The sequence below is a fragment of the Dipodomys ordii genome, unplaced genomic scaffold, assembly GCF_000151885.1.
Source record: "Dipodomys ordii isolate 6190 unplaced genomic scaffold, Dord_2.0 Scaffold33, whole genome shotgun sequence".
In the NCBI taxonomy this organism is placed as follows: domain Eukaryota; kingdom Metazoa; phylum Chordata; class Mammalia; order Rodentia; family Heteromyidae; genus Dipodomys; species Dipodomys ordii.
The window spans coordinates 7,110,923-7,126,508 of NW_012267249.1; the positions used below are offsets into that span (position 1 = coordinate 7,110,923).

General features: G+C 42.7%; 1 protein-coding gene across 2 annotated transcripts in view; it reads left to right on the plus strand.

The window, feature by feature from the left end:
• Window positions 1-15,586, plus strand: part of Mast2 (microtubule associated serine/threonine kinase 2) — a 133,422-nt gene that overhangs the window by 96,318 nt on the left and 21,518 nt on the right. For both annotated transcript variants that reach the window (XM_013016941.1, XM_013016942.1), the window contains exons 6-9: window positions 2,812-2,887; window positions 9,471-9,549; window positions 11,686-11,840; window positions 14,954-15,029. In XM_013016941.1, coding sequence (XP_012872395.1) covers window positions 2,812-2,887; window positions 9,471-9,549; window positions 11,686-11,840; window positions 14,954-15,029 — 386 coding nt within the window. The remainder of the gene's footprint in view (window positions 1-2,811; window positions 2,888-9,470; window positions 9,550-11,685; window positions 11,841-14,953; window positions 15,030-15,586) is intronic.

Genomic DNA, 15,586 nt, shown 5'->3' on the forward strand with positions numbered 1-15,586 from the left:
CTCAAGTGGTAGAGCACTAGTCTTGATCTGAAGAGCTGAGTGACAGTGCCCAGGCCCAGAGTTCAGGCCCCACGATCGGACACCCCCCCCAAAAAAAAAGGTTAAATTGTGGCCAGCTCTAAAAATTCTAGCAAGCAAATCTCTAAACCTAGATATTGATAAATTGGTAACTACTTATTGACACTGAAATGAAGATATACTATAGAGTGCCTTTAGTTATGGTAGATGTTTGATACAGAACAGATGCTGTTACTAACTCTAGGTGGACATGTTCTTATGGAGCCCCTAATCACTTTTGTTGTTGTTGGTGGTGGTTTTGGGGCTTGAACTTAGGGCCTGTCCCTGAGCTCTTTTGCTCCAGGCTTAGTACTCTGTCCTTTTGAGCCACAGCTCTGCTTCTGGTTTTCTAAGTTAATTGGAGATAAGAGTCACATGGATTTTCCTGCTTAGGCTGGCTGTGATCCTCGATCCTCAGATCTCAGCCTCCTAAGTAGTGAGGGTTACAGGCATGAGCCACCAGTGCCCAGCTCCTCCTAGTCACTTTTCATTTAGGTTATTGAAGAAAACTTCTCCTTTTTTTACTTGTGTTCAGTCCATTGTATTTTTGGAGCTGGACACTTTTTTCTAATGTTGTGCTCTGTGCCTGTCATTCCACTACTTAGAATTTGCTGATCACATTTTCCAAAATGTTTCAGAATATTATCCGTGTAACTGTATCAGAAAATTAAAACTTCTTTTTTTGTGGGAATAATAATTGTATTTGAACTCAGGGCCTTGTGCTTGTTAGGCATGTACTCTACATCTTGAGCTATATCCTCTGATCTTTTTACTTGAGTTATTTTTTGTTTTTTTGGTCCAGTCGTGGGGCCTGAACTCTGGACCTGGGCACTGTCCCTCAGCTCTTCAGCTCAAGGCTAGCGCTCTATCACTTGAGCCATAGCGCCACTTCCGGCTTTTTTTCTTTTTGCTTATGTGGTGCTGAGGAATCGAACCCAGGGCCTCAGGCATGCAAAGCAAGCGCTCTACCACTGAGCCACCTTCCCAGCCCATTAGTTATTTTTCAAGTAAAGACTCACATTTATTCCTGCTCTAGCCTTAATCATATACTCCTCCTATTTTTGCTTCCTACAGCTGGGATGACAGACACACACACCATACTTTTTTATTGTTTGAAATGGAGTCTCAAAAACTTTTTGTCTTGGTTGAACATACTAGCTATGAATTCAAAATCCTTCTACCTTAGCATCCTGAGTGCTGAGATTATGTGCAAAAACTACCATGACTGGCTTAAGAATAGGATTTTAAAAGAGGGAGAGGAGTTTAGCCAGGTACAATGCATGGCTGTAATTCAACCTACTCAAGAGGCCGAGAGATTGGGAGGATCACAATAAAGGCTAGCCAATGCAAAAGGTTCATAAGAGCCTATTTCAATGAATTAAAAACAAAAGCTAGGTGTGATGGGGGTACACCTTTCATCCTAGCTATTCAGGAAGCATAAATTGGAGGAGTGTAGTCTAGGCCAGCCTAGGCAAGAGCAAGACCTCATTCAAAAATAGCCAGGGCCAAAAGGGCTAGGGTTTTGACGCAAGTACTAAAGAGCCTGTCTGGCAAGTCCCAGTATCATCAAAGTTTTGATACTTGATCACTTCTCTTGGAGCCTATCTGGCCTATTAGTACAGCTAATAGATGGAAATAAACTATAAAGAATAATCTAGATTGGGCTGGGAAGGTGGAGATGAGAGGAAGCTGAGGATGCTTCTTCCTAATTAGTTCAAAGAGAATGTCTTCATATTACCAATAAACACAGAAATGTTGCTATCCAGGCTATGTTAGATTGAGATAAAGGGGCAACAATAGGAGCACCTTCATGGCCCCTTGGAATATCCATACCCCCTGCAGGGAATAGGCTATGTAAGAAAATGTAGGGCACACTGACCTACCAGGCTCCAGGGTACTTAGACTCCTTATACTTGAAGTTAGTTTACAGAGGTTAGCCTAGAAGTGGGGAGGTGGGCAAGGTTTGGGGGGATGTCAGCACAGTATGGAATGTTTCCACATGGCCTTTTGGGTTGGGACAAATTGACAGTTTCTGCTAAGTTGGGACTCGGAAGTACCAACCTCAGCTGGAAGATAGCACCAGAGAAGTATGGACAGGATTAGGTTCAAGAATTGATATGATTAATATAAATGTTTGCTCACTGTTTGATTCAAAGCTTCTGAGCTTAAATTAGTGGGACGCTAATTTTAAATTATTAATTTTAAATTATTTTTAAATTATGGGACACATGAAAACTAAGAGATGGCAGCAAGTCCTATACTATGAGGAGACTGGGCATGTTTTATATTCTTGGGGGCCCTAAGTATGAACTACTTTAATGTACACTGCTATCCTGAGTCCTCATCTGATAACTGTTTCTCTTACAGCACAAACATTTCTGGCTTAGTCCATTGAATGCAGTATGCAGAGAAAGATGTGCAAGGGACATTTAGGCTAGTAGCCTTTGGAGAAATCTTTAAGGCTTTGGAAAGCTGAGTTGAACTAACAAAACAGACTAGAGGGCAGGAACCAAGTATGTTCCTGCTAGATCTAGAATGGATATCTGAGAGGCGTGATCAGTTTTAGGCACCATGGGAATGAGAGACGACAATGACCTACTAAACTTTTACAAAGAGAAAGTTAAAACAATAATGGGCCCGAGAAAATAAACAAGTATACTGTGCCAATGATATAGGAAGGCGCCTTGCCTAGAAGTCCCATTAGCCCTTTTCAGAATCAGATCTCACAGAGTGTCTTTCTTTTCCCCATCACAGGTAACAGTCCTTTGGACAGCCCCCGGAATTTCTCTCCAAATGCACCCGCTCACTTTTCCTTTGTTCCTGCCCGTAGGTAAGTTGTGAGAAAATTTCTTCTGTGACTAATATATGTGGCACTTGCATGAATGTTAGTTGAGTGTCAAATTCATCCAAGTCAGTGTTCTTTCAAGTGAGTTGGATTACCTTCATCTACTAATCATAAAACTCCTTTCCTGCTTTCTACTTCCAGATTATAATCACCTTATTGAAATTTTGCTTCCTAGTTGAGTGTTTGAAAGGAAAAGTAAACACAAATAAGAAGTATTTTTATAATACCAAGCACAAGTTCCCGATGTCCTAAGAGTACGTTCCAAATAGGAGCTATCTTACATTGACCAATGAAAAAATGGTCTCTCCTCCCAGCATTTCCCAAAATGATGCTCTTAATCCATCTAGTTCCAAGGGCTAGAGACATACCGTTCTTGTCAGCTTCACCCAAGTGTGGGCATAGAAAGACTACCACGTGTTCAGTTATTTTCCACTAAAAATTTTAGAGGTGCCTGGCTCAGGCTACTTGTTAAAAATACACCATAGAGACTGATGGGAATACATTGTGAAAACGTCACAATGAAATACCTCTCTCACCCATGTATACCTAATGCATACTTACTTAAAAAAAAAAAAAAAGACACAATAAGCTGGATGCCAGTGGCCCATGTCTATACTCCTAGCAACTCAGAAGCTAAGATCAGAGGATCTGTGATCCAACCTGGGCAGGAAAGTCTGTGAAACTCTTATCTCCAGTTAGCCACCAAAAATCTGGAAGTGGAGCTGTGACTCAAATGGTATGGTGCTGGCCTTGAATTGGAACTAAAAAGCTCAGGGTAGCCAGGTGCTGGTGGCTCACACCTGTAATCTTAGCTACTCAGGACACCGAGATCTGAGTATGGCAGTTTAAAGCCAGCTCAGGCCAAGAAAGTCTATGAGACTTATCTCCAATTAACCCCCAGAAAACCAGAAGTGGTACTGTGGCTTAAAGTGGTAAAGTATTAGCCTTAAGCAAAAAAAGAACTCAAGGACAATGCCAGGCCCTGAGTTCAAGCACCTAAAAAAAAAATACAAAAAAAAAACCAAAAACAATAAAGAACAGACTCCTAGAAATAGTATTTACTCACTATTCAAGTTATCCCATTTCTCTCCAGATTCTATGTTTCAGAAAAAGACTTAGAAAGGTAGGGAGGTCTGATGACTGACTTGGGTACCCCTTCTGACCCAGTTGCCTTGCTCATCAGAAATATCATTCAGGTTTGTTCCATGGATTCCTCTGTTGTGTAACTCCCAGTTAGTCAACTGAGGTTCAAATAGGATTACTTGCACTGTAAGAATATACTGGAAGTTAGGTGCTGGTAGCTTAGGCCTGAAATCCTGGCTCTCAGGAGCCTGAGATCTGAGACCTGAGATCTGAAGATTGTGGTTCAAAGCCCAGGCAGGAGGGGCTGGGAAGGCAGCTCAGTGGAAGAGTGCTTGCCTCGCATGCATGAGGCCCTGGATTGGATTCCTTAGCACCACATAAGCAGAAAAGGCCAAGCCAAGCGCTGGTGGCTCACGCCTGTAATCCTAGCTACTCAGGAGGCTGAGATCTGAGGATCGTGGTTCAAAGCCAGCCCGGGCAGGAGAGACCGTGAGACTCCTATCTCCAATAAACCACCAGAAAACCGGAAGTGGCGCTGTAGCTCAAGTGGTAGAGTGCTCGCCTTGAGCTGAAGAGCTGAGGGACAGAGTTCAAGCCCCACGACTGACAAAAAAAAAAGCAGAAAAGGCCAAAAGTGGTGCTGTGGCTCAAGTGGTAGAGCACTAGCCTTGAGCTGAATTGCTGAGGGACAGTGCCCAGGCCCATAGTTCAGGCCCCATGACCAACAACAACAACAAAAGAATATTCTGGATTGGCCAGCCTACATAGGCTCAAATCTGTCATCCTAGCTACTTAGGAGGTGGAGATTGGGAAGATTGTGATTTGAAGCTAGCCTGAGCAAAAAAGTTACAGACCTCATCTCAACCAAAAATCAGGGTATGGTGGTAAATACCTGTTATCCTAGCTATGTGGGTGGTATAAGTAGGTGTATTGGAGTTCAGGTTGGCTAGGGCAAAGATGCAAGACCCTGCCTGAAAAGTAACTAAAGCAAAAATGGCTAGGCATGTGGCTCAAGGGATAGAACATTTGCCTAGCAAGCATGAGGTCCTGAGTTCAAATCACAGTATCCCAAAAAGAAAAGAATATACTGGTAAATATTAGTAAATATTTACTGGTAAATAAATAAATATTTACTCAGAATCAAACTTTCAGCCATGTACTATGCTGGGTGCTTTCTTATCTAGTGCTAACAAAACAGACATAGTCCCTACTTCTTTTTTTGCCAGTCCTGGGGCTTGAACTCAGAGTCTTGGCACTGTCTTTTAGCTTCTTTGCTCAAGGCTAGCACTCAACTGCTTGAGTCACAATACCACTTCTGGCTTTTTTTGTTTATGTGGTACTGAAGAATAGAACCCAAGGCCTCGTGCATGCTAGGCAAGCATTCTACCACTAAGCCACATTCCCAGCCCCAGTCCTTATTTTCTTGAAACTGAGAGACATACTAGAGTCTATGTACTCATCCCCTTTGTAAAGAAAGCTGTTCCCTCAGCACTTCATTTCATTAATTCATTCTTTTCATTCAAATCTCATCTTAAATGTTGTCTCCCTAGAGAAACCTTCCCTAACCATATAATCTAAACATTCTCTATCAAATAATATAGGTTGTGTGTGTGTGTGTGTGTGAGAGAGAGAGAGAGAGAGAGAGAGAAAAACAGGGCTCAAAGTCAGTATCTGATGCTTTCGCTCATGGATGGCACTCTACTACCCGAGTCACATCTCTAACCCTGTCGTTGTTTTTGTTCATTTGTTTGGTTTTTGGTCGGTCGTGGGACTTGAACTCTGGGCCTGGGCACTGTCCCTCAGCTCTTTAGCTCAAGGCTAGTGTTCTACCACTTGAGCCACAGCGCCACTTCTGGCTTTTTCTGCTTATGTGGTGCTGAGGAATCCAACCCAGGGCCTCATACATGCAAGGCAAGCACTCTACCACTGAGCAACCTTCCCAGCCCAGCTCCCCTGCCTTTCCCCCCCCCCCCCCGTCAAGTTTTGTTTTGTGGGGTTTTTTTGTTTTGTTTTGTTCTGTGGTTTTTTTTTTGTTTTTGTTTTTGTCCGTTATGGGGCCTAACTCTGGGCCTGGGCACTGTCCCTGAGCTCTTCAGCTCAAGGCTAGCACTCTACCACTTGAGCCACAGCACCACGTCTGGCCTTTTCTGCTTATGTGGTGCTGAGGAATCAAACCCAGGGCCTCAAAGCATGCAAGGCAAGCACTCTACCACTGAGCCACCTTCCTAGCCCCCCTGTCAGTTTTTAAACTAGTACTTTCTTTTTTTTTTATTGTGAAAATACTGTACAGAGGGGTTACAATTACATGGGTAAGATAATGAGTACATTTCTTATCAAGCATTGTAACCTCCTCCTTTGTTTCCCCTTTCCATCCCTTCCCATCCTCCCCCCACCCCCCTAAACTAGTACTTTCTAATACCTGTTTTTTTCTTATTTATATGTTTTCTGTGTCACCTCAACCATAATCAGATTACCTTTAATAGACACCTTAGACCGCTTAATAGATACCTTAGGCTATTGAAAATTATCTCCTGGTACATAATAAACAGTGCTTATCGAGTAAGTGAGCATTATAGGGAAAGGACAATAAATTAACAAGCAAACATAGTCATAAGCTCTGATGAAAACGTCAAGAGAAAGGACATAATGATGCATAAAAGAATAAGAAGGGAACGGACGGCAGGGAAGGGACGGTAGGGGAAAAACAAAGGAGGAGGTAACAATGCTCGATAAAGGAAATGTACTCATTACCCAACTCATGTAACTGTAACCCTCTGGTATATATATATATATATATGAATAAGAAAGGAGTGGGCTCTAAGTCTCCTACCGAGTGAGTGGTCCTATAAGATTGAAGGATGAGAAGCAGCTTCTGTGTTGGGTGTGAGAATACAGGCATGGAGACTATTCTGGGCAGAAGGAAATATGGGATTCATTGATGCCCTTTAACTCATTTTATTTAGGCTTCAGGAGTAAGAACAACTAAGAGGTTTGGGAAATTGCCAATGAGACCCAAACAGATCTCTGCTAGAAAGCATAATATTTGAGTCATTTGCATGGAACATGGATCCCTGGGCTATCCTTTTATAAACATAGTAGGAAAAACTGCTAGTTATTGCTGAAGAAATTGTTGGTGCCTGTGTCACTGAGGTCTGGCTTGGAACCCAATAGGATCATATTGGTTTCAACTATTGTGCAAAAGGTAGATTTAATTAAACACTAAGGATAGACCCAGTCATATAGTTTCACTTCAAATTGCCACACATTCCTAAATAAGAAAGGTGTCCTCTGCCAAACTAGCCAAATGTTGGAAGTAAAACAGATCAGTCATTCTTTATTATTCTCTTGGTTCTCATGATAACATATGTCTTTTACTACAGCCATGGCCACAGAGCAGACAGGTAATAGTAGATGTAATGGGGAAAGAGGTTGGGCCACTGCTATGCATGGCCTGACAGTATGCCTTATGTTTTTGTGCTTGGTGAGAGAACTGTTTGTGATGATTCTTTTCTGATTGTGGTTATGAACGTTGGGCCTTTCATATCTATCAAAGAGATATCTTACTACTTGCTGGAACCGAAGCTTAGAGCCCATGAGTTTGGAGCCAGGATTTTCAGACCCTACGGCTATGTTGCCCTCATTCTGAAAACTTTCCTCCATCTCCCAGTGAAGAGGCCATTACAACTAATGGTGGCATTTCATACTGACTCTGGTAGCCTCTGATCTTCAGTATATGCGGATAAATGATGGTGATGCAGTTGGCTTCCATATCTACCTAAAAAGACTGAAAATAACATTTGAAAAAATGCATTTGACAAGAGCTTAGGAACTTTATCCCAGAGCTCATCTTTACTGGCTCTATTTTCCTGAAATTAAGTGGTTTTCTTGTATAGAGTTCTAGAATTCAGAAGAGATCAGACAGACAGAATGAGCCCATTTCTCTGAGACTGGTTCCAGCAGAGTTGTAAGTTACATGTGCTAACTGTCAGGTGGCTGTAATTTAAGTCATGTGCATGTGGCATGGAATCCCCAATTCTTTGCTTACAGAATTCAGTAGGAAAACCACTCAGAACTGGTGAGGGTGGGAAGGAGTGCTTCAAAAGGAGAAGCCCTATCAAGATTTCTTCCTTTCACCCTCCTTCCTGCCCCCTACCATAACTGTGAAGCCTTGAATAAATCATCCAAATCTCTTCACCTTGTAATTTTCTCTGTGAATTGTGATAAGAACTTAACTTTTAAAGATCCTCCATCGTTGAGTGCTAAGAGTCTTCATGAGTAGCAGCAAAGACATTTTTTAATCCATCTTCCTTCAATCTGAGGTGGCTCTACTACCAAGTTGGAAGAGAAAGAATGTTTTAGGCTATATTCCACAGTCTAGGCAGAGAATTGCATGTCCATATTACAAGAACTTCAAATTAGATACCTGTGCTTAATCTTCTCCACCACATAATTGTGGTTCTTTGTAATAAGAGCTTTGGAGAACATCCTTTTGAGAACAGAAGGAAGCAACCTTCAGAGTCTCATATCTACCCAAAGTATGTCACATCCCTCGTCTTACATAAAGTTACTGTCATTCTTTGGCAAGTATTCTCAAAGACTGGCTTCATGGATCCTAGTGGGTCCTAGGCGACCTGTAAATATTTGCCATCAATTGATATTCCATCTAGACCCAGATGGTGATTTACTTCTTTCTGATTGTGAACCCTTAGCCTGAGAAAACTATACATAGAACCTTCAAAAAAGGAAATAAGCCAGAAACTGGTGGCTCAAATCTGTTATCTTAGTTATCCCATAGGGATCTAAGCATCCTGGTTTAAAGCCAGCCAGGTAAATAAATCTGAGACTCTTAATCTTTAATTAACCAGTAAAATGCTGGAAGTGGAGGTGTGGTTCAAGTAATAGAGCAGTAGCCTTGAGCAAAAACAAAAACAAAGAACAAAGCAAGAGCACCACTTCAGGCACAAGTTCAAGCCCTAGTACCAGCAACAAAAAGGAAATAAAAGGCTGGGCTTTACACCTGTAATTCCAGCACTCAGGAGACTACAACAGGAAATCACTTGAACCCAGAACTTCAAGGCCATCCTGGGCAACATAATGAAACATCCTCTCCCCCATCTCACACACATAAAAAGGAAACAGCTGCATTTCAGCAGAAGTTCTGCTTTTGTACTGATGCCTATAGCTAGAGTCCTCTGTCATTGCTTCTCTGACATTAAAAAAGTTGAAAGTGTTAAAATACTTGTTCCACAACCACAATTTTATATGACTTTGTTCTTATTCAAAGTAATGGACTCTGTAGTCAGTGAGGTCTAGCTCTGCTGTAGAAATCACACAAGGAGAGACATGAGAGCACATCTGGACAGAACAATACTGTTTAGAGACAAAGAGGAGCTCACCAATGAATCACTTGCAAAACAGATGCTGATGGATACAGACAGGCAGGGTAGGAACCTGGAGAAATGCCTAAATTTCTTTTTCTTCATAGGACTGATGGACGACGCTGGTCTTTGGCCTCTTTGCCTTCGTCAGGCTATGGAACCAACACTCCTAGCTCTACTGTCTCAGTAAGTAGACAGCTCTGGCCATTGTCCTTCACCCCAAGAAAGTACTTCCTTATTTCCTTATGGATTGTTGCTTTCCAGCCATAGTGCAAAATGGTTTTCAGCTTTTCCTCCAAATTCAATGAAGTTGCTAAAGTATAGGGCTAAGTGGGGAATGGGATTGGTGGTCCTTCACAGACATAGCCAGATCTATAAGTACCTTCAGAATAATTAACCAGAACCCTCCCTGGGAGTCAGTCTTCCTAGTGAAGTTAGAGGACTTGAGGATAGACTTTCCCTCTTCCTGTAAGACCAAGCATGGGAGTTCCTAAGCAGGTTCCCTTACCACCACCGTCCCCAGCTTTATTTCTAGAACAGAAAATCAATCCCTCTCTTATCCCAAAGGCCTGGTAGACCCTTTTTTACCTTCTTCCTTCAAAAAAGAAGAGAAGAATGATTGTTATTTGGTGTCTACATTTGATGTGTATCAATAAAAGGCTGGGCCTGTCTCTAAAATTTTTATTTCTTTCAGAGATGGTTTTAGCCCAAAACACAACAAATGTGCTAATTGCTAGTATGCACAATTGACCCTACAGTAAACCTTCCTCTTTGAGCAACTTTTTGTTAAAGCCAGGGTGGGCCAGGTGCTAGCTGTAATCCTAGCTATTCAGGAGGCTGAGAATCTCGGTTCAAAGCCAGCCTGGGCAGGAAAGTCTGTGAGACTCTTATCTCCAATAAAACACCTGAAAACTGGAAGTGGCACTATGGCTCAAGTGGTAGAAAGCTAGCCAGACCCAGAGACCAAGCCCCACAACTGACAAAAAACAAAGAAAGTCTGGGCACTGGTGGCTCATGCCTATAATCCTAACTACTCAGGAGGCTAAGATCTGAGGATCACGGTTCAAAGCCAGCCCAGGCAGGAAAGTCTGTGAGACTCTTACCTCCAATAAACCACCAGAAAACTAGAAGTGGCACTGTGGCTCAAGTGGTAGAGCACTCGCCTTGAGCTGAAGAGCTGAGGTATAGCACCCAAGCCCAGAGTTCAAGCCCCACGACCAACAACAATAACAACAAAAGGCCAGAGTGGCAGGGTTAGCAAGCTTACTCTGTGAAGAGCCAGCCACATGGTTGTTTTAGGATTTTTAGGCCATAGACTTAAGGATCCTGTCCTCATTTCTTTCACCACTCTTCCAGTTCTTCCTGCTTAGTCTGTCTATAGACATAAATTCCAAACAAGGAAAAATAGTACCATTTCCTCCTTTGACATAGATACTACTTTTAAATTAATCCAAAGGTCTCCTTGGTCTTTGGCAGCAAAACTTAAGACCTTTTTCAGATAAATGCCTCTTTTGCTATAATCCCTTATTCAAACAAGTGATTTTTTTTGCCTTCTGTCAGTCAGTCTTGATAGGAAAGGGGGTTGTTCCCTGATCCAGGAGCCACTTGGGTTGTCACAGCAACAGATGCATCTGCAGATTCCTTCAGTGGCACTTGCTTGCTCTCTGAATGGCCTTCTGTGAGTGGTGGGTTCTTGTCAGAAATTTTCAAGTATTGAGCCATGTTTAGAATTCATGATTGCTTACAGATCAAGTCTAAATTCAGCTCTAGAGTGAGAAGTAATTTTCTTCTCTGCTGGATTTTCTTGCCACATGATGGTCCTGGCTTCTAGCTATAGCCCTCTTAATATCAGCAAAGCCAGCTCTCTGGCTTTATAGCCAAAAGAAAACATTGCTGAGCTGTTCTTCGGGTGATACTCTCAAGTGGCAAAAGAGAACACAGGGAGATATCGGTTGCATATGATCATATCTAGAATATTTTCCAAGCCAGGAAACATTCATCCATTACTTTACCATTCCAGTGAGTCAGAAGCTTTATTGAAGGCAAAAGGTTCAGGCAGAGTATCTGCTGTTTGCCATCTAAGGCAGCAACTTGGTATAATGGGTTCAGCTCCCAGTGTGGTATCTAAAGGACTCTGTGTCTTGGCTTCCTCAGGCCGGTAGGCTGTGAGAGCTTCCATGGCTAGTTTAGACTGAGGGTGCTGGGAAAGAAGGCCTACTTAGGGTTTATGTTGACCAAGAAATCCATGAGCAGATTGTCTTTTCCATGCTTCAATGCCCTTGTACTTATCTTTAATGCTGGCTTTAATGTTTTCCCCTCTAGTCATCATGTTCCTCACAAGAAAAACTGCATCAGTTGCCTTTCCAGCCTACAGCTGATGAGCTGCACTTTCTGACAAAACACTTCAGTACAGAGAGTGTGCCAGATGAGGAGGGACGGCAGTCTCCAGCCATGCGGCCCCGCTCCCGCAGCCTCAGGTGAAGGATGCTGTTTGTTGTCCACTGTCCCTGTACCTTTGGGCTTCAGCTTGTTTGCATAGCATAGGGGTCAGTGCATGTGTCCTATAAAGAGCCAAGATGGTAAATACCTTAGGCTTTCAGGCCATTCATCTGTCACACATGTTTAACTCTGCCATTATAGTATAAAAACATCTACAGGTTATTAAGAATCTTTGCCAAAAAAATAAAAAGTATTAGGTCAGATTTGATCTGTAGACCATAGTTTGCTAATACTGGGCTAAGCACATTCACTACTTGAGTAAGTCAAGTATAGTGGTATTTAAGCTTTTTAGCTTTAGGTTTAGCTCAGCTCATCATCCCAAGAACAATATGCTGATGCTGTCAAGTGATCTCTCACTTTTTTCCTTTCAAACTCCATTCAGTAAAAGAGAACAAAAATATCATCAGCTCTGGTGGTTACCTAGTTGCACAACTGTGGGCCCAGGGCATTTGAGTTAAACCAGCTGAAAAAGTCTCAAGGGCTGGGAAGGTAGCTCAATGGTGGAACTCTAGCCTTGCATGCATGAGGACCTGGGTTCCATTCCTCAGCACCACATAAGCAGGGAAAAAAAAGGCTCAAGTGGTAGAGCGCTAGCCTTGAGCTGAAGAGCTGAGGGACAGCGCCCAGGCCTAGAGTTCAGGCCCACAACCAGACCCCCCCCCAAAAAAAAGTCTCAGGCTTTTTCAGGTGTCTGACTTGGGGAAGAACCCCAATTCCAAAACAGAACACAAAGAGTGAGCCTAATTAAGGTGCATTTGTTTGCATATATGGGTCTGTCAAAATGAAACCTGCTTGTACAACTAGTTAGTGCTATTTTTTTTTAAGTATGGAGTGGGAGAAGCAGAATTAAACACCTGGATCTATCTCATTTCTTTGAACCACCTGGGCCCACCTTCATCAAGCCAAACAAATTTTAATACCTGATTCATCTGTGAATTCTCTGAGTTCTTGTTTGTTTTGTTCATTTGGGGGCTGGGAAATCAAATCAAGGGCCTCACATGTACTCAGCCATTAAGGCATACAGCTAGTCAAATTCCTCTGATTAACTGTTCTTTTTCTTTGGCATTAGCTGGTAACTCCATCTCAACATTCCAGTCTAAGGAAAAGGATAGAAATGAAAATGAGTGTGGTTTTAATGACTGAATTTAGCTTTCAAGAGTTCCTGGGAAGTAATGCATTGGCTAATATGAAGGATAGGATTCTGGGGCATCAGTGTCTCCCAAGAAGAATCTCTCTGATGATATTGGCACCATGAGTAGCAGAGTGAGCTGGACCAGAACAGGAAGACTGATTAGTTATAGATAGATGAAGATGATGACGGAAGCTTAAGTACAAAGGATCAAGCATACAACAATGAGGGCTAGGAAGATGGCTCAGTGGTAGAGTGCTTGCCTTGCATGCGTGAGGTCCTGGGTTCAGCTCCTTAGCTCCAGATAAGCAGAAAAAACTGGAAGTAGCACTGTGGCTGTAGTGGTAGAACACTAGCTTTGAGCTGAAGAGCTGAGGGACAGCGTCTAGGCCCAGAGTTCAGACCCCATGACCAACAACAGCAACAAAAATACAATAATGAGTATAGATCCTAGTGTCTTTCTTGATCTCACAGAGACTTTTTGGTTTCAGAAACTCACATAAAGAGTAGCTTTTAGGCCAATTGAAATTAAGAGGTCCATAGTGAAACTCAGAGAAGTCCTTGGATAAAACAGGTAACATTCCATAGAGAAAGGCAGAGAGGAACAAATCTGGACCTAGCCTAGTTGATATCAGATGTGGCATTAAACTGGGCAGAACCCAAATATCCATTCAACTATGTGGCTCAAAATTTGAAATTGTTGTTTTTGGTTTTTTTTGTTGGTCAGGCTTGAACTCTGGGCCTGAGCACTATCCCTCAGCATTTCACCTCAAGGCTAGCGCTCTACCACTTGAGCCATAGTGCCACTTCGATTTTCTGGTGGTTTATTGGAGATCGAGTCTCACGGACTTTCCTGCTTGGGCTGGCTATGAATTATAATCCTTTGGCTCACGCCTGTAATCCTAGCTACTCAGGAGGCTGAGATCTGAGGATCGAGGTTCAAAGCCAGCCCAGGCAGGAGAGACTGTGAGACTCCTATCTCCAATAAACCAGCAGAAAACCGGAAGTGGCACTGTAGCTCAAGTGGTAGAGTGCTCGCCTTGAGCTGAAGAGCTGAGGGACAGCGCCCAGGCCCAGAGTTCAAGCCCCACGGCCGACAAAAAAAAAAAAAAGAATTATAATCCTCAAATCTCAGCCTTCTGAATAGCTAGGATTGCAGGCATGAGCCACTCGCGCCCAGCAAAAACTTGAAATGTTTAAGAAGATATAACCATATCTTTGACTAGAGGAAAGATCCAAGTTCTAAAGGAGGATAATTAAGGATAAAACATACTGATTCCTGCTGGGCGCCGGTGCCTGTAATCTTAGCTATTCAGGAGGCTGAGATCTGAGGATCACGATTCAAAGCCAGCCCAAGCAGGAAAGTCCATGAGACTCTTATCTTCAATATACCACTAGAAAACCGGAAGTGGCGCTGTGACTCAGGTGGTAGCATACTAGCCTTGAGCTGAAGAGCTGAGAGATAGTGCTCAATCCTAGAGTTCAAGCCCCACGACCAACAAAAAAAAAATAATCATACTGATTCCTTTCCGTAAATGACCCAGACTTACAACTCACTGTAAGGTTGATTGAACTCATTGATGTGCAGATGAATGGTTTCCTGGTTCTCTCATGTGAACTCGGTTAGCCCCATTGTCTACAGCTTGTTTGGAAAAAATAAATAATATAGTCTTTCTTTGGCTGTTGTGGGGTGGTTGATTGCATTCCTAAAACATGGTGGCATATACCAAATCCCACTGGACAAAGCCATAAAAACAGATTCCTATATTGGTGGTGATCATACTAGGAAAGCCACCAATGGGCTCAGCCTTTTCAGAGTGCAACAGAGGTGAGGCTAGGCTTCTTGCAGGAAGATAGCCTATCTCAAGATGGGAGTATACAGGGTACTGAAGACAGTTGGGAAGCTATCTTTTTGGTAGTTTCATAGCACTAAAGTAACACAATTATTTCTTTCTCACTTAGTCCTGGACGGTCCCCAGTTTCATTTGACAGTGAAATAATAATGATGAATCATGTGTACAAAGAAAGATTCCCCAAGGTAAGCATCTATTTTAAAGGAAATGGTAATGTGTAAAGATGGCTGCTTATGCAACTCAGTTGGAAGACTGGAGTGGGGTGGAGTGCTGCCTCCAGAGGTAACCAAAGGGGCTAGGAATGTGGCATACTAGTATAGTGCTTGCCTAGCATGCACGAAACCCTGAGTTTGATTCCTCAGTACCACATAAACAGAAAAAGCCAAAAGTGGCACTGTGGCTCAGTGGTAGAGTGCTAGCCTTGAGCAAAAGAAGCTCAGGGACAGTGTCCAGGCCGTGAGTTCAAGCCTCAGGACTGGCAAAGAGAAAGAGAGGAGAGAGAGAGAGAGAGAGAACACCAAAAAAGAACAGAAAGGCACCCAGAGGAGGAGAAAGAGGAGCTTCCAGACTGCAGGAGAAGCTGGAAGTAATTACAGGGACTATGAATTTACAAAACGCCTGCTTCTCCATTTCCCAGAGGGAGAGGTGATTAGAAAGGTATATCTTTACAGTGACATCCCCTTCAGTCACCATGAACATCAGGATATGTGTCTGTAGGTTTCCCTCATAGCAGGTTTGCCCT